Source organism: Propithecus coquereli, unplaced genomic scaffold, assembly GCF_000956105.1.
Source record: "Propithecus coquereli isolate 6110/MARCELLA unplaced genomic scaffold, Pcoq_1.0 Scaffold129, whole genome shotgun sequence".
Taxonomy (NCBI): domain Eukaryota; kingdom Metazoa; phylum Chordata; class Mammalia; order Primates; family Indriidae; genus Propithecus; species Propithecus coquereli.
The window spans coordinates 4,706,045-4,726,625 of NW_012137080.1; the positions used below are offsets into that span (position 1 = coordinate 4,706,045).

General features: G+C 43.8%; 1 protein-coding gene across 6 annotated transcripts in view; it reads right to left on the bottom strand.

Moving 5' to 3' along the window:
• HHAT (hedgehog acyltransferase) overlaps window positions 1-20,581 on the bottom strand; it is a 277,822-nt gene that overhangs the window by 116,566 nt on the left and 140,675 nt on the right. For all 6 annotated transcript variants that reach the window (XM_012638345.1, XM_012638347.1, XM_012638346.1 and 3 more), the window contains one exon: window positions 18,874-18,909. In XM_012638345.1, coding sequence (XP_012493799.1) covers window positions 18,874-18,909 — 36 coding nt within the window. The remainder of the gene's footprint in view (window positions 1-18,873; window positions 18,910-20,581) is intronic.

The window sequence follows — 20,581 nt, forward strand, 5'->3', positions numbered from 1 at the left end:
AACAACAAAACCCAGAACCACAAAATAACTCTCTATAAAGTTAATAATGAAGGAGGACTTCAAATGACCATCGTTTGTCAAAATTATTGTTCTTCCAATTGAAAAATATAAAGGGAACAGTTTACTGCCTTTCATTTTGTTCTCTATCTTAAGCAATAGCCAAATCTCCTCAGGCAACACACTCAAAGAACAAAATCAAGTGCCAGTCACCAGTCCAGTTTCAAGTTTCCAACAGGTATTCTCTGATGTGGTTCTTCTTCCCTTAGGGTACGTTTCCTTCTACCCCATCCCTTGCTTGTCTGATCAACTAACCAACGTGACGTATTAAAATGACAAATCCCAGTGTGTTGGCAGGGTCCTTCCTGTCTTCACTTTCACCTGCTGCAGCCGACTCGTGCAAGGTGGAATGCTGAAACGGGGGGTCCAATCCCACGTTGCCCACTTCCTGTCTACTTGTTATCACTGGACTCTGCACATTGGCGTAGAAAGAGGGGGGCCTATGCAGTGAGGCAGATACGACAATAGCATTGGGACCAAACAACAACTATGTAGTAGGGGAGGGCAGCTCGCTTTTCTGGGTGGAACAGACCACGCGTTTCTGAACTGGTGGAACAGGCAGACGACAGGACACGGGTGAAGAGGCTTCCTAGCGCAGCACGCACAGGCAGACTGCATCTTTCAGACTAGTTAGTTCTCTGCGCCATGTTCAAGGAAATTTCTCCCCAATTCTGAAAACAGGCTAAAGTCTAGTCCTACTTTTCAGTCTTTATTTTTCAGTGTTTTCTAGACATTATAGTGGGTAGTTGGGCGAGGCTACATCAGAGGCCACAGACAGGTACCATTTTAAACTTGAAGTCCCGTAGCCACCTTTTCCACATCCTCCTTCATGCCCGGTTCAAAACCATACATGGCATTTTTTTATAGCAGTGGTTCTCGACCAAGAGCAATTCTCCGCCCCATACCCTAGGGACATTTGGCACTGCCCAGTGACATTTTTTATTGTCACAACTGGAATGTTACTGGCATTTAGCAGGCAGAGGCCAGAGATGCTATGAAATACCTACAATGCACAGAACGGCCTCCCACAACAAAGAATTACCTGGCCCGAAATGTCAGTAGTGCCAAGGCTGAGGAATCCTGCTTATGGCAAAGGTCTCGTCCAAACAGAAGCCCCATGGGAGAACGATTTAAGAGGTGTCTTTGCTACTCTCCTGATCACCTACATGAGCGCCATATTCATTAACTGAATGTCCCAGTTCTATTAACTTCCTGTTGATTAGGAGACACAAATCCTTCTCTAGCTCAAATGAGAAAGGACAGCTTTTTACCCTCTTGTTCTTCCACCCCTATTGTAGATGATACAGTGGAGGAAAGATCTGGTCACTAACAGGGAGGTGCTGAAAAGCCCCCAGTCCACCAGCAGTAATGTTTGGGCTGGCTACACTCGAACAGCAGACCGCTGTTACCCTAGTAAGAAACTGGAGAGAACTGGCCACACACTGTTTTATCAAAGACAGTTGAATGAATACTGAAAACATACTCTCAAATTCATCCTCAGAATAGCAGCCGTAGCTGTGAACCAACAGAAATCAGAGACTCTGGGATGGATGAGTGAAGGATAGCAAGTACCTGTGTGCTGGAATGGGCTACATTTGCACAAATGTCCCAGAACATTCATATAGGTTATTTGTATATATTTTATAGCAGTGGCTTCAGTGATGAGGTGCTTACTAAAGCTTTTAAAGTATTTTTTCCAATTAAAAAAAAATATTTTCAGAAGAAATTCCACCACATTAAGACAGCCAAATCCGTTAGTCATCAGCACTCTGTTGGCCAGTAACAGCTAGTGGCTGGACCTGACGTGCGCATGTCCTAATCCCCTCTGGAGCAGCTCTCTGCAAGTTAGGGCGCTGGCTGCTACTTGAGTAATTGCTGGAATTAATCTTGAGCACCTGCAAGCTGCTCTTCCAGGCTCTGTAATTCAGAACTCAAAGGGTCGTGCTATCTGCTATCGTTGCAAAATTTTAGCGTATTTGCCTGCTTTCTGTTGTTGGTTTGGTTTGGAATGTTGTTTGTTTTGTGGGTGTGTTTGTTGGTTGGTATGCTATTCACAGGGATTCTCCCCTACCTCCCCCCAAAATTTTCAATCAAAACCTTTGCTATGTATCCCATGCAGATACAGCATAAGGAAGGACACACACACATACACAATCCAGCAAGAGTGTCCCTCAAAGGAGCTTCTGTTACAAAAGGCTAATCCGCATCTGATAGAGCTACGTGTACGCCAAGCTGACTAGCCTGCCCTCCCCCACCCTCCTCCCTCCTCTAACCACAGGAATTCCAGCCAATGTCCAGAGAGAATCAAGTATGAAAGACAGGTTTATATATATACACATACACACACACACACATTTATACACATAATCATTTTCTTACCTTAGAAAACAGCAAGAAAGGGTCACCATGTTTCCCCGTCCCCTGCCCCCATAGTATCACAGCTCAGTGGGTTAGAGCAACAGGCGAGTAATTAACCTTAAAATACTACCTGTACATACCTGTACAATGCTACCAAGTTCTTCCACATAGATCATCTAACCTAAGCTTCAGAAAACCCAGAGTTTTAGGCAATATCTTCTATTTGGCAGATGAGGAACTAGAGCCTGACCCAGGCATGTTCACCTGTCCAGGCAGAAGAGGTGCTGGCATCTGAGGTCCTATAACATAGAGCTCCCTGCACAAGAGCAGCCCTTCGCAGGGCTAGGGTTCCATCTCTTCATTGGCTCTGCCCCAGAGAGGCCTCTGTGCTTCCCCCAGCACCCCAAGGCAGCTGAGCAATTCTACAAAAAGCAGGAGGCTGGTTAGGAAGACTAGTTAAGAAAATGTGGCTGCAAAGCCAACCCTCTACCAAGGTGTGACTTCCAGCAGCAAGTCCTACTAGTAACACATCTGTGAAAAGCAAAGAGAGACTAACCCAATCTAGAGGCTCCTTGTAGATAGCCAGAGAGTTAGACATGGAAGGTCCAATTCTACAGGGATCTTAGAACTGATGTGATGGGTAAATCTAGACCCTATATATCTGGGCTTTCTGTGAGAATTCTATTACAGAAAATGCGAAATCCAAAATGCTCCAAAATCCAAAACTTTTGAGCACCAACATGATGCTACATGTGGGAAATTCCACATCTGATCTTATGTGATGAGTCACAGTCAAAACAGTCAAAACTTGGTTTCATGCACAAAGTTATAAAAATATTGTATAAAATTACCTTTCAGCTATGGGTATAAGGTATATATGAAACATAAATGAATTTCATGTTGAGGCATGGTTCCCATCCTTAAGATATCTCATTACGTATATGAAAATATTCCAAAATCCAAAAAAAAAAATTTGACATCTGAAACACTTCTCATCCCAAGCATTTCAGATAAGGGGTACTCAACCTGGATTGTTTATATGTACAGGAAGTAGGGGACTTGTGGGGTGGGGGATTGTTTTATAAAAAGAGTATTAATGAAATGAATAAAACACAACAAAACCCTAAGAAAAATGTATAAATTTCTACTCCATGTAGCATGAATAATCATCTCTGCACGTCCTCAGGTAACCAAAGTGAAATATAACAGGAGTGTGCAAATCTACCAGGTAGTAATGCAGTGACATAGGATGAAGCCTGAAAGGAAGAATCATTAGGCTCCAAGTGGGGCCAACAGAGCCAGCAAGGAGCTAGATGCAGGGACCACAGGTGCCTGCTCAGCAGTGCCAAGAACAGAACCTAGCAGAGCTTTCAGCAAATAAAGACACAATTATCCCAGTGCGGGGCAGCCAGCAGGTGTGGAAAGATGCTCTTTCACCTTATAGTGTAGCCTGACGCTCCTCGTTCCCCCACCGGTTTCCCTTCTGTCTCCTCTCCCAGCTTCTTCCCCAGCCCCATCTCCCACAGTGACCTTGGGAACCACTGAGTATCCGCATCATGACACCACACTGAACTACCAGATGCCAATACAGGCTCATTCAAGCTGGGCCTTTTATTGCTCTTGGAGTCAGGATGGATTTCTCAGAAATTTAACAAAGTTTAGTGAAACCAATCACCAAACTCTCCATTTCCTTATTAAAGAAAGCCAGGGATGCGGAAATCAGAAAATACCTAAACGTCATTTTATTCAGTAGCTTCACTGGCAGGACTACGGAACCCTTTTAAAGATTCCAATTTAAAGTAATGATGACATAGCTAGATTTTGGGGGTGCAGGGCTTGAAAACATACCTATAGGTACACTATACACAAACAGTGAGAAGGAGCTGCCATTCTCCTGCCCCAGCAAGATGCATCAGGAGCAGGATGGAGAAGCTCTTACAGACAGAAAGCTGTAGGTTGTCTGTAGGTCTCAGAGGTAATTACAACATATTTCAACCATGGAAAGACCATCTCTAGACATAAGCCAAAGAGCAGCATCTGGGGATGCAGTTTTTTCAGGCATACCCATTTCCCTTGGAGTTGACAGTCTCCAAAGATGCTGTTGTCTGAAGCAGCCAGCAACACCTGTACTGCTCAAACAGCAAAGCCACCGATGAGAGAGCCAAGCCATCTCACCCAACTACCACTCCTGGTCATGCCCAAATTCAGGTGCCAGTGAGCAATGGTAGGGTCAAAAGGTGAGGATCAGGGGAGTTCCAGTGTGTAAGACATTTATATGAAACAAATGCTATGCCCTGGGGGTTTCAAATAGGAACAACGACAAGAGGCCTCCACTCATAAATCTAACGTGGACGAAAGACTCAACCATGTTCCACAAACAGGGTGGAAATAAATAGTTCAGATTTGGCTCAGCAATAGAACATGAACCCAAGTCTCATTATTCAATTATAAATATTGTCCTTAAGAAGTTGTCCCTTTCTCCCCATTGCCCACAAAGACACTTCCTTCTTTCCATATTTCACAACAATTATCGAAGGCTTGTGCTATGACATTTCTAATGGCTTAATCTTCCTGATTATATCATAAACGTTTGCTTTCTCTCCCCAATTAGACCACAGAAAACTCAAGCAGTGGCTTACTTCTCACTCCCATCATTGACCTTCGCAGTACTCTGCAGAGAGTAGGAGCTCTGCACACGGTGCCGAAGGAAACAAGCAATCCCAGATCTTAAACTCGGATAAGGGGCCTGGAGAAGACTGCAGTTCTTGGGCTGCTCAGGTGCTTACAAGAATTTGTCTACTTTAGTCAAGCCACAGAATCCTACCATTATATATAGTCAGACCTAGAAGAGCCCTTTTAGATCATAAGGTGTTTTACAAATGAGTAATTGGTGCCCAGAAACAAGAAGTAACATTCCCAAGGCCATGAAATGATTGGAAAAGCCAGGACTAGAATCTTGGGCCACTGAAGTATCAGATGAAAGTGAAAAATGTCACAGAACCCAGAGGTAAAATGAGGAACCTCCCCAAGCAGAGCAGAGGCAAACAGTATATATTTGCATCTTATTCCAACTGAAAAATTTGCTAGGGAATCAGATGCACTCCTTCAGCTAAATGCTTTCCAGTTCATTATTTTGCTTTAAAATGATTAAAATATTCAAAAATAATTATGTATTTCCATTTCCAAAATGGATTTCACTGTAATGGACTCGGTATATTAATAAACGCATACAAATGCCACTCTATGAAAAACATATTGTCTGCAAATAACCTTTCAATTAGAGACAGATGGGGTGGGCTTTCAGATTCTAAAGCGTTTTCATTTTAAATGGCCTGGTCACATCTGAAGCCAGGCTGGGGGCTAATTGCTCTTTCCTGCTACTCCACATACATTTTGAAGGTCGGACCTTCCCTTGGGATCGCATGTGGCTGGAAAGCACCTTGGAATTGCCACCTCTGGCCCAGAACATGCTCTTGAATCTGTCCTGTCAATGAAGATCATCCCACCCTCACTTGCCACTACCAGGTCCCACTTTGACCTGGTGACAGGAAAGGGAACACTGTTAGTCGCAGTCCACGGGACATTCTCATCAGATTCAAATTCAACAAATATGGATCGAGTGCCTATAAAGCGTTAGACCCTGTGAGAGGCTCTTTCTTGTGGGTTCTCTCTCCTTATTCCTGAATCAGGTGGTATGGCAGACTAACGGGTAAGTCAGAACAACAACAGTTCCCATCAGTTAGGGAACTGTCATAAGTATGTTAAATACATTAACAAATTTATGATAGTGTCATTATCTCCATTTCACAAAGGAAAAAACCAAGGCTCAGACTTAGCATGTGGTAGAGTAGGGATCCGAACCGGGTGGTCTGACTCTGCAAGCTATGCTTCTGTCGAGCTGTTCCACCTTTCTGTAGCCTATATCCATCAGAGCATCTAACTCCTCTAGTGGGGTTCTTCCTCCTCTTAAATAAAGCTGGGCACCAGCTGAAGCCCACAGACTCTTTATTTACAAGCCACGGGTTCTCCACGTTTTCAGGTCTACGCAGCACTTTCAAATACAGACTGTTCTGCTATAACATTCTCTTTAATTACCATAGTTCACATATACAGTCATGCACCACGTAACAATTCAGTTAATGACAGCACGTATGAAGCAGTCCTGTAAGATTATAATACCATATCTTTACTGTACCTTTTCTATGTTTAAATATGTTTAGATGCACAAACACTTACCACTGTGTTCCAGTTACCTACAGTATTCAGTACAGTAACATGTTGTACAGGTTTGTAGCTCAGGAGAAATAGGCTATACCACAGCCTAGTGTGTAGTGGGCTGTGCCATCTCGGTTTGTGTAAGTGCACTCTATAAGGCTCACACAATGATGAAATCACCTTACGATGCATTTCGCAGAACATATCCTTGTCTAATCAATGAATGACTAATTGGTAAATAGGACAATATCCTTATAAAATAGAAATGACTGTTTATATACATTTTTTTCTTAGCATGTCAATACTTTGAGCATCTGAACACAGTTCACTAATAGAACTGACTAGATTACTGTACTAGATACCCATTCATTCCCCCCCCTTTTTCCTACTGGCTTAGTTGAGTCGCATGTTCTGTCTTAGAAGCACACAGGGCACAGTTCTCCCAGGTCCTTGTGCAAACCACCACCACAAAATAAAGATCGAGAGCCATCTATCTTGGTCATCACTCAAGTGTGTGCAAAGTTTGCAAATGCTTCTCCAACACACTCTGCTCTTGCCCCCAGAACTCAGCAGCCCCGACCCTAGCTAATGGCCCCTTTTCTCAAGTCACCTTCACCTTGCAGGGCAAAGGCTGATACGTACTTACTGGAATATTTATTTCCTAGGGATTCAACGTGACTTTTCAATTGTGATAAGGTTCTTATCAAGATTGTTACTGTTTTTCCTAGTGCTCTGGACAAGGTTGCGTAGGTTTGTGTGATCCATCCAACTCTATTTTTTCCATAAATCCTGTTATTTTTTTTGTGTGCAACGTTACAGACTCTAAGGTTTTTCAGGTTGGTATATCCTGCATCACAGCAGAAGCACCTGAATTAACAGCACAACCAGGACGATTAAACTTTATCTAGTTACCTGAAGACTCATGTGGTCCCTCTTCAGCACTGACTTGCTATGAAAACAAATTACTGCCTTGACCCATGCTTATTTATATATAATTCAGAGTTTTTAGTTGCAAACAACAGACTCTAGCTAATTTAAGCAAAAAAGAAATTTGTTAAAGGACATTTGCTCACAGACTATCTGGGTGGGCCAGAAAAGTAGGCTAAGGGACAGTTACTTCCCCATACTGCTCCAGTTCACCCTACTTCTGGTGTCACCGCGGCTTGCATTGCAGAACCCCCGTCCCTCCTGCGTGGAAAGCTCTCACTATCATCCTTGTCAGAAACAGTTCTGTGGGCCGCCCTCTTGTTCCTGTGACTCTCTTCTGAATCAGGGTTACCCCTTGGGTGTGTCTGAGTGGGACGCACTCTGGTACGAGCTTCAAGGGAGGCCCAGAAAGTGACTTTCAAACTTGCACTTCGAGAGAGCAGGATATACAAGGTGTGAAATTCCTTAAAAGCCAGAAGAATGTTCAAAACATACTGGATAGAGTATAGAACAAACTTCATACAGACCTCGGCAAGTACTGATCTCTTGGTACTAGGATGATGCCCTACCAAGCTTCTTCCCCATGGCAAGTTGACTCCATTCCTCACAGACTACTAAATTCAGCGGTTGGATGCGCATCAGCTTAATGGCCTACATCCTCGTTGTCACAAAACTTGATCTTGTATGTTGACCGACATTTGGAACATCCCCAAGCTTCCAAAGCCACACTTATTAATAAGTGATGTTCCAGAGGATAACATATTCCCATGCACACAGAGGGATTCTGACAACCCCTAAAAACAAATGGAGACTCCCAGCACGACATCTGTTACCTGGAACATCAGGAGCTCCTCCTTCCTACAGATTGCAGGGTGTGCCCCATTTCCAGCACGCTGATTACACTGTCACACATTTTTCTCATTCAGGAAATCTGGATGCAAATGAATCTGCTCTAATTAACACAAAAGTATACATCATTGCAAACACTGGTATTAGTATTGGCAACAGATTAGTAATAATATTCCTCACAACAGATCCTTCCACTCCAGCATATTAATAGGCCGCACTACGCATTTTCTATTGAAATTACCTTCTCTTCAACATGTTAATTCCACTGTGTAAGTGAGAACTTTTGACATGCTAGGATACATTTGCATATATAATTTTTAACTACGGCTGCATTCCTTCAGGAAATTTCTTAGTTATCTGTTTCCAAGTTGCTGCTTAGCATCTACGCCCGACTTCGATCTTTAAAATCGCTTTCAAGGCCTTACACGGCCTGGCTCAGTGTGCCCCTCACTCTTGGTGTCCTGACCACAAGGACCTTCTTTCTGTTCCTCCTCCTAAAATGCACCCTGCTCCTCCCATCACAGGAGTGTGAGTACAGTTTCCCCTCCACCCCAAGCACCACATCGTGGGAGAACCTTCCTAGTGGTCAGCCCCTGCCCCACCCCAGGGCACCATGGGGGGACCCACCTCTTCCAGGAGATTCTGAGCTGGGTGCTGAGCAGGTCTATGCAGGGAAAGGGAATAGAGCGTGCACAAGAGGAAAGAAGAAAATGAAGGAGTATGGCCTGTTCAGGGACAGAAAGAAGCTGCTCACGGGGGTAAGAGCTGTTAGTTAAGTGTGGAAAAGGCAGCTGAGTGTATGGCTGTGAAGGCAGGAGAAGGACCAGCGAAAATTGCCTTTGTTTTTAAACTGTGCTTTGATTCGGTACCCCAGGGGGACACACCGGAACGAGGAAGCAGCTAAAGGTGAGATTTGCAATGGAAGGAAGGTGAAAAGACGAGGAGGCCTCAGTTAGGATGTACGTAACCGTGATGAAGGAAACAGGCATGTACAATTAACATTTAACAGGAGAAAGTGACAGAATTAGGGGCCAAAATGGGTATAAGTGGTGAGGAAGAAAGAAATTTCCAGAATAACCCCACAGTTTCTGCCCTGGTGCCTCTCCCTGAGATAGGGGAGGAGTTGGTAGTTTGGGCTCAGAGGAAGGACAGAGTGGACAGCACGTTCTGTTTGGGGCCAGCTGAGTGGCTGCCAAGGTGGCTGCAGATGACTCCAGCAGGTGGCTAGAAACAGAACAGAACCCCCAGCATCTCTCCAAGCGAAGCAGACAGTTGGCATGATCCCCCAGACCAGCACCATCCAAGAGACCTTCCTGTGATGATGGAAAAGTTCTCCATCTGCACCGTCCAATATGATCAGCAGTACCTACATGTGGCCATTGAGCACTTGAAATGTGGCTACTGCAACTAAGGAATCGAATTTGCAATTATTGAGGCAGGGAAACACCCAAGTTTCTTCTTCTCTGAGTCCACACAGACTTTTACGGAGGCTGCATTACGTAAGCACGATTGATTACATCATTGGCCACTGGTCACCAGCCCAACCTTTACTCCCTCTACCCTCCCCATTGGTGTGGGATGATGAGGAGGGTGGGGCTGAAAGTTCCAACCCTCTTATCACATGGTTGGTTCCCCTGACAACCAGCCCCCATCCTGAGGCTATGCAGAAGCCCACCAAGAGTTGGTGATACTCCTATCACCCAGGAAACTCCAAGGGATTTAGGAGCTCTGTGTCAGGAACTAAGGTCAAAGACCAAATATCAGAATGAAAGATTTCTCGTAGTACCCCATCTACAAGGGTTTTAGGAGCTCTGTGCCAGGAACTGGGGGCAGAGACCAAATACATATTTCACAATATCACAGTAATTTTCCTGAATTTTAATTAATTTAAATTTAAATAGCTACATGTGATTAATAGCTACTGTACTGGCTAGCACAAATCCAGACAACAGAAGCTGCTCTCTAATATTAGAAACTCAAGGCTGCTCATCAGAAGTTGGTGAGATTGGAAGGGATCTTAGGGTTTATCCGGCATAATTTTCTCTTCTCACACATAAGAAAACCAAGACACAAACAAGAGAAGCGACTTGCACAGAATCATCGCAGCAAGAGAGGGGTAAGGCAGACTAGAGCCTTGGTCCTCTGCATCTGATCCGATGCCCTGTCCATGTCACAGGCTGCTTCTGTTACTGATGCAAAAATAGCTGTAAAATTCTGGTATGTGGAATCGATGCAGCTCATGGGCAAAACCAGCTAAAGATCATGCACTCCCCCTGCTGAGCTAGGCATCTCCAATGTCCACCAGGTAAGTAACACTATCAGTTATCTCAGCTGCAAATAACAGAACCCACTCCAGTTAGTTTAACCACGAAAGGAATTTATTAAGGACAGCTAGGCAGCTTGCACGACCTCTGAGAGGGCCTCAGAGCCACCACCAACTGCTCCAACGGGGACCTACCAGGCCTGCCACTGGGCTCGGCGGAAGGGGTTCCCCATCACCGGTGCTGGGCGTGGGGTCCACCCCAGGACTCTGCCCCTCCATGCTGGTGTCGCTGCTGCCACACTCACCAGTGCATTCCACATCCCACCTCTGCCCCCATCATTCTCTTCAGAATCTAAATCTCAGATACAATGGCTCTAAGACTCTTGCTGTAAGGAAGGATAGTGAGTTTCTGGCTTCCACCAGGTGTGGTAACCCCATAAGGCAGAAAAATCTTCTTGCATAAGGAAGAGAATTCAAAACAGTGCAACAATGACACTGAACAAATGGCCTGTCGGGTCAATAATCCACCTGCTCTGGCCTAAGACCACAGATCTCGTGGCCTCGGCCCATCTGCTAAGCCGCATCCCTGACTCAGATCTTTTTACACTTAGAACTGTCTATATTGCAAATACCTCAATTAAGTCACCAGGGGCTCTTTTTAATTTTTTAAAAAGATACATTTATTCACAGGAACATCTGCATTGATAGAAGCTATGTATGGTAGGAACTGAATTATGCATTTCAGCTCTCAAGCGTGGAGGGTTTCTTTTAGGTTTTTGTTTTCTCTTTTACATCTGGATTTTCTAATTAACAAACCCAAATAGACCGCAGGCACGAAGACGAATAATTCTAACAAGTTTTTCCTCAAACATGGTTAACAGTAGGATCAGAGCAGGGAGCAGATCTGAGAAATCTTCCAAGAACTGAGAAGTACTGAAATGTGGTCTTTCCATCCTGAAAGTCTACAAAAGAACGGGAAGGACAGTAAGTCACTGCAAGTGTTTGATTCTGACGGAGAGAAGCACCGGCGAAGAGGCTGAAGCCCAGGCTCGCTGAGAGGCCAGAAGACAAGATGGGGGCCTGTCACCCTAAGAAAGCTGCAAACCTCCATCCCACCTGCACTGCCCAGCCCCGGCCCCAGCTGTCCCCAGCTGCCCGTGCTTCCAGAGAGCGCCCACTGCCACGACCCACCGGCACATAACCGCCTTCAAGTTGATGTACGTGTGTATAATCACATCTTTTACAATACACCAAGCAAACAGAAACTGAAGGATATTTTAGGGCTACTGTTACCCAACGCAGCAGCTTTCAGAGCAGCTGGTTGTCTCAGAAACCTCGCTGAGCAGTGGGACAGACCTGGCCACCGGGCTCCAGCACAGGGCAGAGGAGTTCCCAGCTAAGCCTGTCAGACTGACTTTCGCACATGTAAATAAATCAGATGATGTCACCCCCCTACCTAAAACCCTCCAAGGGCTCCCAGAGCATTTAAAATGGAACCCAGTCCTGGTCACAGTCTGGATATTTTCTCTTCCTCCAGCCACGCCATGGACTCCTCACCCCTCTCTCTGCCAACCAGGCTTCCCTTCTCATCACACAAGCTCCTTCCGGCTCAGGGCCTGGGTCTTGTCCTTCCTCTGCCTGGAATGGTCCAGCCCCAGCCCTTGTGGCGCTGGCTACCTCCTCCTCCTCACTCATGGCGTGGCTCCGCAGCACCCGCTGCCTCAGTGGGGGCCTTTCTGCCACCCCCTCCAAAGGAGCGCTCACACCTGCACCCTCTGTCATGTCATGGGAATTACAGCGCTTCCTTACTTCCTTCCTTTTACATTTCTTCCATTTTTAAAAAATTGTATTGTGGTAAGAACACTTAACATGAGGTCTGCCCTCTTAACAGATTTTTAAGAGGATAATATAGAATTAACTGTAGGCACCGTGTTGTACAGCAGATGTCTAGAACCTATTCACCTTGCAAACCTGAAACTTTATACCCATCGATTAGCAACTTGCCTTCCCTCACCCCTGGCAACCACGACTTTTTTTTTTTTTTTTTTTTTGCTTCTGTGAGTTTGACTATTTTAGATGCCCCATAAAAATGGAATCATGCAGTTTTTGTCCTTCTGCTACACTGGCTTATTTCACTTAGCTAATGTCCTCCAGGCTCACTCATGTCATCACATGCTGCTTCTTCTGTCTTCCCCCGCCGGGGTGCGAGCTGAGCGAGGACAGGGACATTGTCCAGCTTGTTAGTGCTTTGATTCTCGCACCTAGAATAGTGCTTAGACCACTTAATTTGTTACACAAGTAAATGGGCTACGTGAAAAGTGGATAGTTACTAAGTCCTTTTACATTTTTAAAAATTACAGTTTATTCACTCAAACATTTGTAAGGGCCCTCTAGACATCAGATGCTATGGGGTGCTATGGTGAATATCCAGATGCATCCCACCCTGCTGTCTGGGAGGGGACGTACAACACGCCCTAAGAACCTACTGTATTTAAAGCTATGGGCCCCAAACTTCCCTGAGCATAAAGTCACCGGGGGTGACTGGCAATTATACTGATTTCCAGGCTCCACGCACATCTACTACAGCACAATCTCTGGGAGTAGAGTTTGGGATCTAGAATGTCCCAGCAGATTCCCAGGACCCATGAAGTTTGTAAGGTAGTGCTACTGAGGAAGACAGAGAAAGGCTGCAAGGAGCAGGCAGTGTCTGGGCTGGGCTTGAGAGGGGCAGGATGCGGATACACACTAATGGGGAAGCGTAAGCACTTAGCACAGGGGATTCGGGAGCAAACAACAACCAGGAAATGGCGGCGTGGGGACAGAAAGCAGCATCTGGTTCCATTTGGCAGTGGCACAAGGGAATAATGGTGAGATGAGAAGGAAAGGTAGCCTGAGACCCACTGTGGTGGGCTCAGGACATGGGGGACAGTCTAGTTCGGCGGAGGGAGGGACAGCACTGGAGCTGGGCTTCCGGGAGATTAATCAGTGGCCACAGGCAAAGTGGACAAAAAGGCACAAAAGGGGAAGAGAGCTGCAGGGGGCTCCTGCAACCTCGTAGGAGCGGAAAATGAAAACCTGTATGATAACTAACACCTGCACAGAGAGCTACTGCCCATAAAACGCTTTTTACCTACCTGAGCTCATTTGAGCCTTGCAAAGAACTTTCCTGAGCCGGGAATGATTTCCAATTTACAGATAAGTAGTCCAGGTGTCGGAAGAGTTAGGTGAGTTACCTAAAGGCACACAGGTAGAAGGAGAGGGAGCCAGGACTCAAACCCTATGACTGTCATCCCAGAGGTGAAGTGGGGATGGGCGGGCATAAAACCAGCCTTTACGGAGGCCCCACGGTTTCCAGGCACAGGTCTGAGTGATCGGCACATATTATTAAACCTCACTACAGCTCTGGGAGGCAAGAAGCCCAGTTCACAGACAAAGGTGCACATTCTTTCTCCAGAAACATAAACGAAGGGATAGATCCGAGAGAGGTTAAGGAGACAGAGGGAAAAGGATCTGGGAAGTGCCCGGGTGCGGGGCAATGATGCCGGGGTCTCAGCCCCCTGGAAGTGAGGCAACTTCTCTTCAGCACCTGCCTGCCTTTGCATTAACTGCCTCTGTGGGGCCTGTTTTGGTACCTGGCTTTCCTCACTCACACCTTTGTCACTTTTTATTTAAAAGACTGTATTACAGGAACACCATACACATCATTAGCTTCTGGTTTTCATATATCACAGATGGAATTAAAGAAAGGTTTAGAAGAAAACTGTGATGCAGCAGTCACTTCAGAGGAGATGAGTTTGTAGCAGGTGGGGATGAAAGACACTTGGGGACTCCTCCCAGGTGCCTCGTCTCCCCTCCGGCTGCCACTAAGAGATGATCAGTGGTGCCTAATTAGGGCCGCAAGGACACAGACTTTAGACTCACCTCAGGTGGGAGCAGTGTTTTAAGAAGCTAATTCACTTTTTATACTCCTATTAAAAATTGTTTCCTTAGACAAACAGAAGTTGACTTCTATGTTACATTTTCAAAATTTAAAATCCTATGCAACAAGTATTTTGCCTTTATTACCTCTGTGTGTTTAAAAATGTATACATAGCAGCTTTTTCTTTCTTTCTCAGTGGACCCATGCACTTTAGCTGTTTCTAAGCTGCTAGACTGAATACTAATGCTAATTATTTTCCCATTACTGTCTGGGTCTTACTCCCAGGATCAAATATGCATCCCTCTCCCACTGTCTCCAGAGCAGCTCAGAGCTCAGATAGGTCTCAACAGTCCTAGGGGATACAGGACACAGACTGGCTTATCCCTAGGTCCCTTCCTTCTCAGGGGAAGTACTTTAGCCTGAATTAACCTTTCATTTGATCACTTGGCTTCTTAAAGATGCAAGGCAGACTTTTTGAGACAGTTCAGACACCACAAAATCCAAGACATACTTCAAATGATGGGCAGACTTCCTCATCAATACCAGGAATGCTGCAATTAACTATAGCAAAGGTGGTGGTAGGCTTTGTGATATCTAAGATAAAGAAAGTTAAAAATTACATTGTGATTCCTAAAGCTCAAAACTTCCATGATTTTTAGCCCAAACACCACTTCTATTCTGTTGCAGGGTTCATTTTATGAATGGGTCAGGTATTAATACAAGGTATCAATAAGAAAAAGCCAAAAGTGGGTAATACTAGTTCTGATCGTTTTACAATTTAATAAACCATCAATTCACGTATTACTTAAATTTACTGCCCTTCTGGCAATTCAGACACTCCAGACTCCACTGGAATGTCTGCACCAACCTCCAGAAGAACAAAAGGTACTAGGAGAAGTGAAGAGCAGTCCCATTCCACGTTCTCTCTCGTCAGAACAAAATCATGCTTTAAAGGGGCACATGTTCTTTCAAATAAATGTTAGCATTTGTACAAGATTGAATCTGCACTATGCTGAACACCATTTTATATGCAGAATATATTAACTTATGGAAAGGAATTTATCTTCTAAGGACTATATTAACTGCAGCAATCTCAGATAGCTTTACAGCCATTCCAGAGGTTCACCGCCTTTTTGAATTTGCCAAAGAAGTATCAATGGCATGACTCCCACACTTTGCATTTCTGCTAGTCCTAAGAGGATACCAAGGCATTCTCCTTATGCTCAAAGTAGTGGCTCTGATGAACTCGCACATGGTCTCTGGATCAAATATGCAAATTGATGATAAAGAAAATTTATTTTTCTGTTTTAAAAAGATTTTTAGTTATTTACTTATTTAGAGACAGAGTTTCGCTCTGTCACCCAGGCTGGAGTACAGTGGTACAATTATAGCTCACCGCAGTCTCTAACTCCTGGGTTCAAGCAATCCTCCTGCCTTAGCCTCCCAAGTGGCTAGAACTACAGGCACACGCCATGATGCCCAGCTAATTTTTTCTTATTTTTTATAGAGATAAGGTCTTGCTATGTTGCCCAGGCTGGTCTCAAACTCCTAGCCTCAAGTGGTCCTCCCACCTTGGCCTTCCAAAGTGCTGGGAATATTTTGTTTTTTAAAAAGCTAAATTCTTATTTGAAATATGTATTTGAAAGGGATTAAAGAGCTAAATATAGACTATATAAAATAAGAAGAAAATACAGGTGAATAATTTTCGATATTTAAATTTATAAGCATAAAAGCAATTTAAAAAATGCAAAAAGAGAAAATGACAAATTTGATGTTTCAGAGAAACTGGGAGAAGGATGGTTTCGGGTCATCTTTTAAAAGTCATGCAAACAAAGCTAAATTGTTATCAGCTTAAAATAGTCTATTATAACTGAAAGGTGGTCTTATTAACAACCTACCTAACAGAGGAAAATAAACCATCAAACAAAAGAGAAATAAGCCCATAACACATAATTGACCCTTTGAAGAAAAAAGTCACAACACAACTACAAAGGTAAAAAACAAGAGAGAAAGAAAGGAAAAAAGATGTACAAAACAACCAGAAAACAATTAACAAAATGGTAGGAGGAGGTCCTTACCCAGCAATAACAGCCTTGAATGTAGATGGATTAAATTCTCTAATTAAAAGATATAGAATGGATGTACAGATTTAAAAAAAACAAAAAAGAACAAAAACCAGGACCCAACTAACATAGACTGAAAGTGCAGGGACAAAAAAAAAATACTCCATGCAAACAGAAACCAAAAGCAAGCAGGAGTAGCCATATTTATGTCAGATAAAATAGACTTTAAGTCAAAAAGTATAAAAAGAGACAAAGAAGGTCATTATATGATAATAAAGGGATCAATTCAACAAGTGGATATAACAATTATAAATATAGATGCAGCCAACACTGGAGCACTCAACTATATAAAGCAAATATTAATAGATCTAAAGGGAGAGATGGACTGCAATACAATAATAGTAGGGGACTTCAGCATCACACTTTCAACAATAGACAGAATGTCAACAAATAAACATCAGACTTAAACTACACTTCAGACCAAATGGACCTAACATTCTATCCAACAGCTTCAGAATATACATTCTTCTCAACAATGCATTTCCCTTTGCAGTGTCAAGGGTAGTGGTTTACACCAGGGGTCTCCAACTTTTTGGCACCAGGGACTGGTTTCATGGAAGACAATTTCTCCACATACTGGAAGGGTGGGGTGGGGGGGGTAGTTTAGGGATGATTCAAGCACATTACACTTATTGTGCACTGTATTTCTATTATTATTACATTGTATTATATAATGAAATGATTGTACAACTCACCGTAATGCAACCTCTCTGCTAATGATAATCTGTATTTGCAGCCGCTCCCCAGCACTAGCATCACCGCCTCAGCTCCACCTCAGATCATCAGGCGTTAGATTCACATGAGGAGCGCACAACCTAGATCCCTCACATGCAGTTTACGGTAGGGTTCACATTCCTGTGAGAATCTAATGGTGCTGCTGATCCGATGGGAGGTGGAGCTCAGGTGATGATGCGAGTGATGGGGAGCAGTTGTAAATACAGATGAAGCTTAACTAGCTCCCTTGCCACTCACCCCCTGCTGTGCAGCCCGGTTCCTAACAGGCCATGGACTGGTACCACGGTACTGCAGGTTTACACACTACCATCTGTTTCAAATCCTGGAGAAATCCACGACAACCTGTATTCCTTGAGTCTGGGGTAAGCCAAAGAGATTTCAATGTGCAACCCTGGATGAGGCTTCACAAAAGAGGACAAGGTGTACCTGGCCTCACCTGGAACTCCATCACATCCAGTACAGAGGAAGTGCTGCTGACTGAGGATACAGGTGATGTTAGTTACGTACACTTTCCCTCAGAGCATGTTTTACCAAGAGGTCCTGCCCTGCAAAGAACTGAACCACCAGGACACCTATACAAAAATCACACTGGATCTACAGACTGCTTATTAGCAGACTGTTAGAATTAATTAGCATTTAGAGCCACATATTTGCAGGAAGAAAATCACTCTCCATGATTTCTGGTTTCCTCATAATCTCTGGTTTACAGTCTTTCAGCAACCATTTCTGCTTCCCTCAATATTTTCGACAGGCATTTTAACGATCATTTTTCACCATTAGAATAATACATGCTAATTATAAAAAATTTAGAAAATACAGCAAAGTTGATAGCAGAAAAAATATCATGCATATTTTCTTACAACCACTATTAATATTCTGGTATATTTCCACTTAATCTCTGCTTGATTTAATAGCTATTTAAAATTAATATGCCCCATAAGCCAACTCTGGTAAAAATCACCAATAAACTAGGATATGAACTTCCATCTGCAATCTCTTTCAATTAGGAACAAGGCTGTATCTTCATGACCGTAAAACAACCAGTAGATTAGGTTTAAAATGATTAAATTCAATGGAAGGAAAATTGGTTAAGTGAGTTGTTTAATGTCTGAATACGAGCTGGCACTCCTCATTTTTCTGTTATTAACAATTTTTCCAGCAGCCTAGTAGTTGGAATTAAGCTAGTCCAAGATGTTGAGTAACCATCACTTCAGATATAAACCCCTTTACACACTGACTTCCTTAATTATTTAATCATGTATGATTCTGGGAGACTCGAAAATCCATAGCATTAGCAATGTTTTTTTGACAAGTATACAATTGCCATTATTTGTCAAGATACTTAAGGATTTATTTTCCATTTCAGTCTTTCATAATATAATAAATATGCTATTTACTGTTATCTAAAACAAAAATTATTGGCTTACCTGATTAAGAAATTATGCAGTCCAACGTCAAAATACCTGTTCAGAGGAGACATAGATAAGCATATCAATAAAAGATATTTACACTAATGGTGAACTTGACAAAAATATATATAACTTATACTAACAGCACAATGAATAAAATCAATTACTCTATGACAGTGTCAGCAGGGGCATCACCTGGGAACTTGCTGGAAATGCAAATTCTCAGGTCCCACCTCAGACATACAGATTCAGAAATTCTGGGAGTGGGCCCAGCAGTCAGATTTAACAAGCCCTCCAGGTGATGCTGATAGAGAAACACTACTCTTTGGTAGTAAAAGTGTCTCAGCAAGCGTAAGCGTGCTCTCTCTAGAAATAAAGGCCATGAGGGTGGATCTTCCAGGTACCTCCGACTTTTCTAACAGGTGAGTTCTTTTGTAATACTGGCGTCTCAGATGTTTAATTATTGAAAAATAAATGAAATAGGTTCAAAGCACAAAACCACACTAGCCAAAGGGGAAAGGGGGGTGTCAGCTCTGGTCTTCCAAGCCCCACCTAGTTATAGTCCCTGGAGCTTTCCACCTGCCCCATACCTGGGTCTGCCCTGAGGAGAGAAGTGAGAAGAGTTACAGCTCCACGCACTAGCTGGCAAGCCCGCCATTGTGCTCAGCTTCATGCCAGGAATTCCGTAAGCCACAGACCACGGTGGACCCTTTAAATCACAGCCTTCCCCTGACACCACCACACTGGCTTGGTCCATATGAATGGCACTGCCTTGGTTTCCCTAATTAGCACGCTTATTCTCCTTGAACCTCCCACCGCCTAGCCAGTGCCCTTCTCCCCCTCGGGTCTGGCTGCGAGTGAAAAGACTGGGTGGCCAGAATCACACTGCTACTGTCCACCAGGCATAAGCGCACCCCTAACACCTAAAGGGTGGCTGCTGTGTCCCACCCACCAAACTCACCTCTCAGGTGGCAATCAGCCCGAGTAAAGCCTGAGTTAATTCTGTCCCTTCGGACGAGGGGCAACAGGCACAGGGATTCATCCTACAGAGGGGTCCAACTGCCCAGGCCCTAGCAGATGGTCCCCAGCTTCCAGCTGTACCCCTACCCCCTCCCTGGAGCAGTCCTGCATGTCTGGTACCTCACCCCACCTGACACATGACAGGTGATTGCTGACATTAGGATTCCTTCCGGGATACCTTTGAATGACCAGATTCTTTTAAGTACTTAAGTATCTGTTTACAGACCATGGACACAGGGTAGGTGAGAATAGAAAAAACTTAAAGCCAAAATATGAGGTACCTCATTTATTCCATCACTTAGCTGAAATAATTACATATTTCAGGGAAAATGGGATTCAAGATATAAGGATTCCATTTATTCATAAGTCTTCTGCACAAAGCTATTCTCTAAAGGGAGATCTAACTGTAGGGAGAGCTAATTTGGTTCATTTGATTTTACACTGACTTTGAGAAGATGCTAAGTTCTCCCTATAATTATATTTAACACTGATTTAAAAAAAAATTGAAATGACCCCTCCTCTCAACAAAAACCGAGGTACTTTGCTTAGCAACATAGGTAAATATCCATCCCACAGATAGAAAGCCGAAGTTTGCCAGATCTACAATATGGGAGGAAGACGCATATATATATTATTAATAAAACAAAAATTTCAGCTTCCTTCACTCACCCAAAGCTTACTGAGCCTTTTCAATTACATCAGCTAC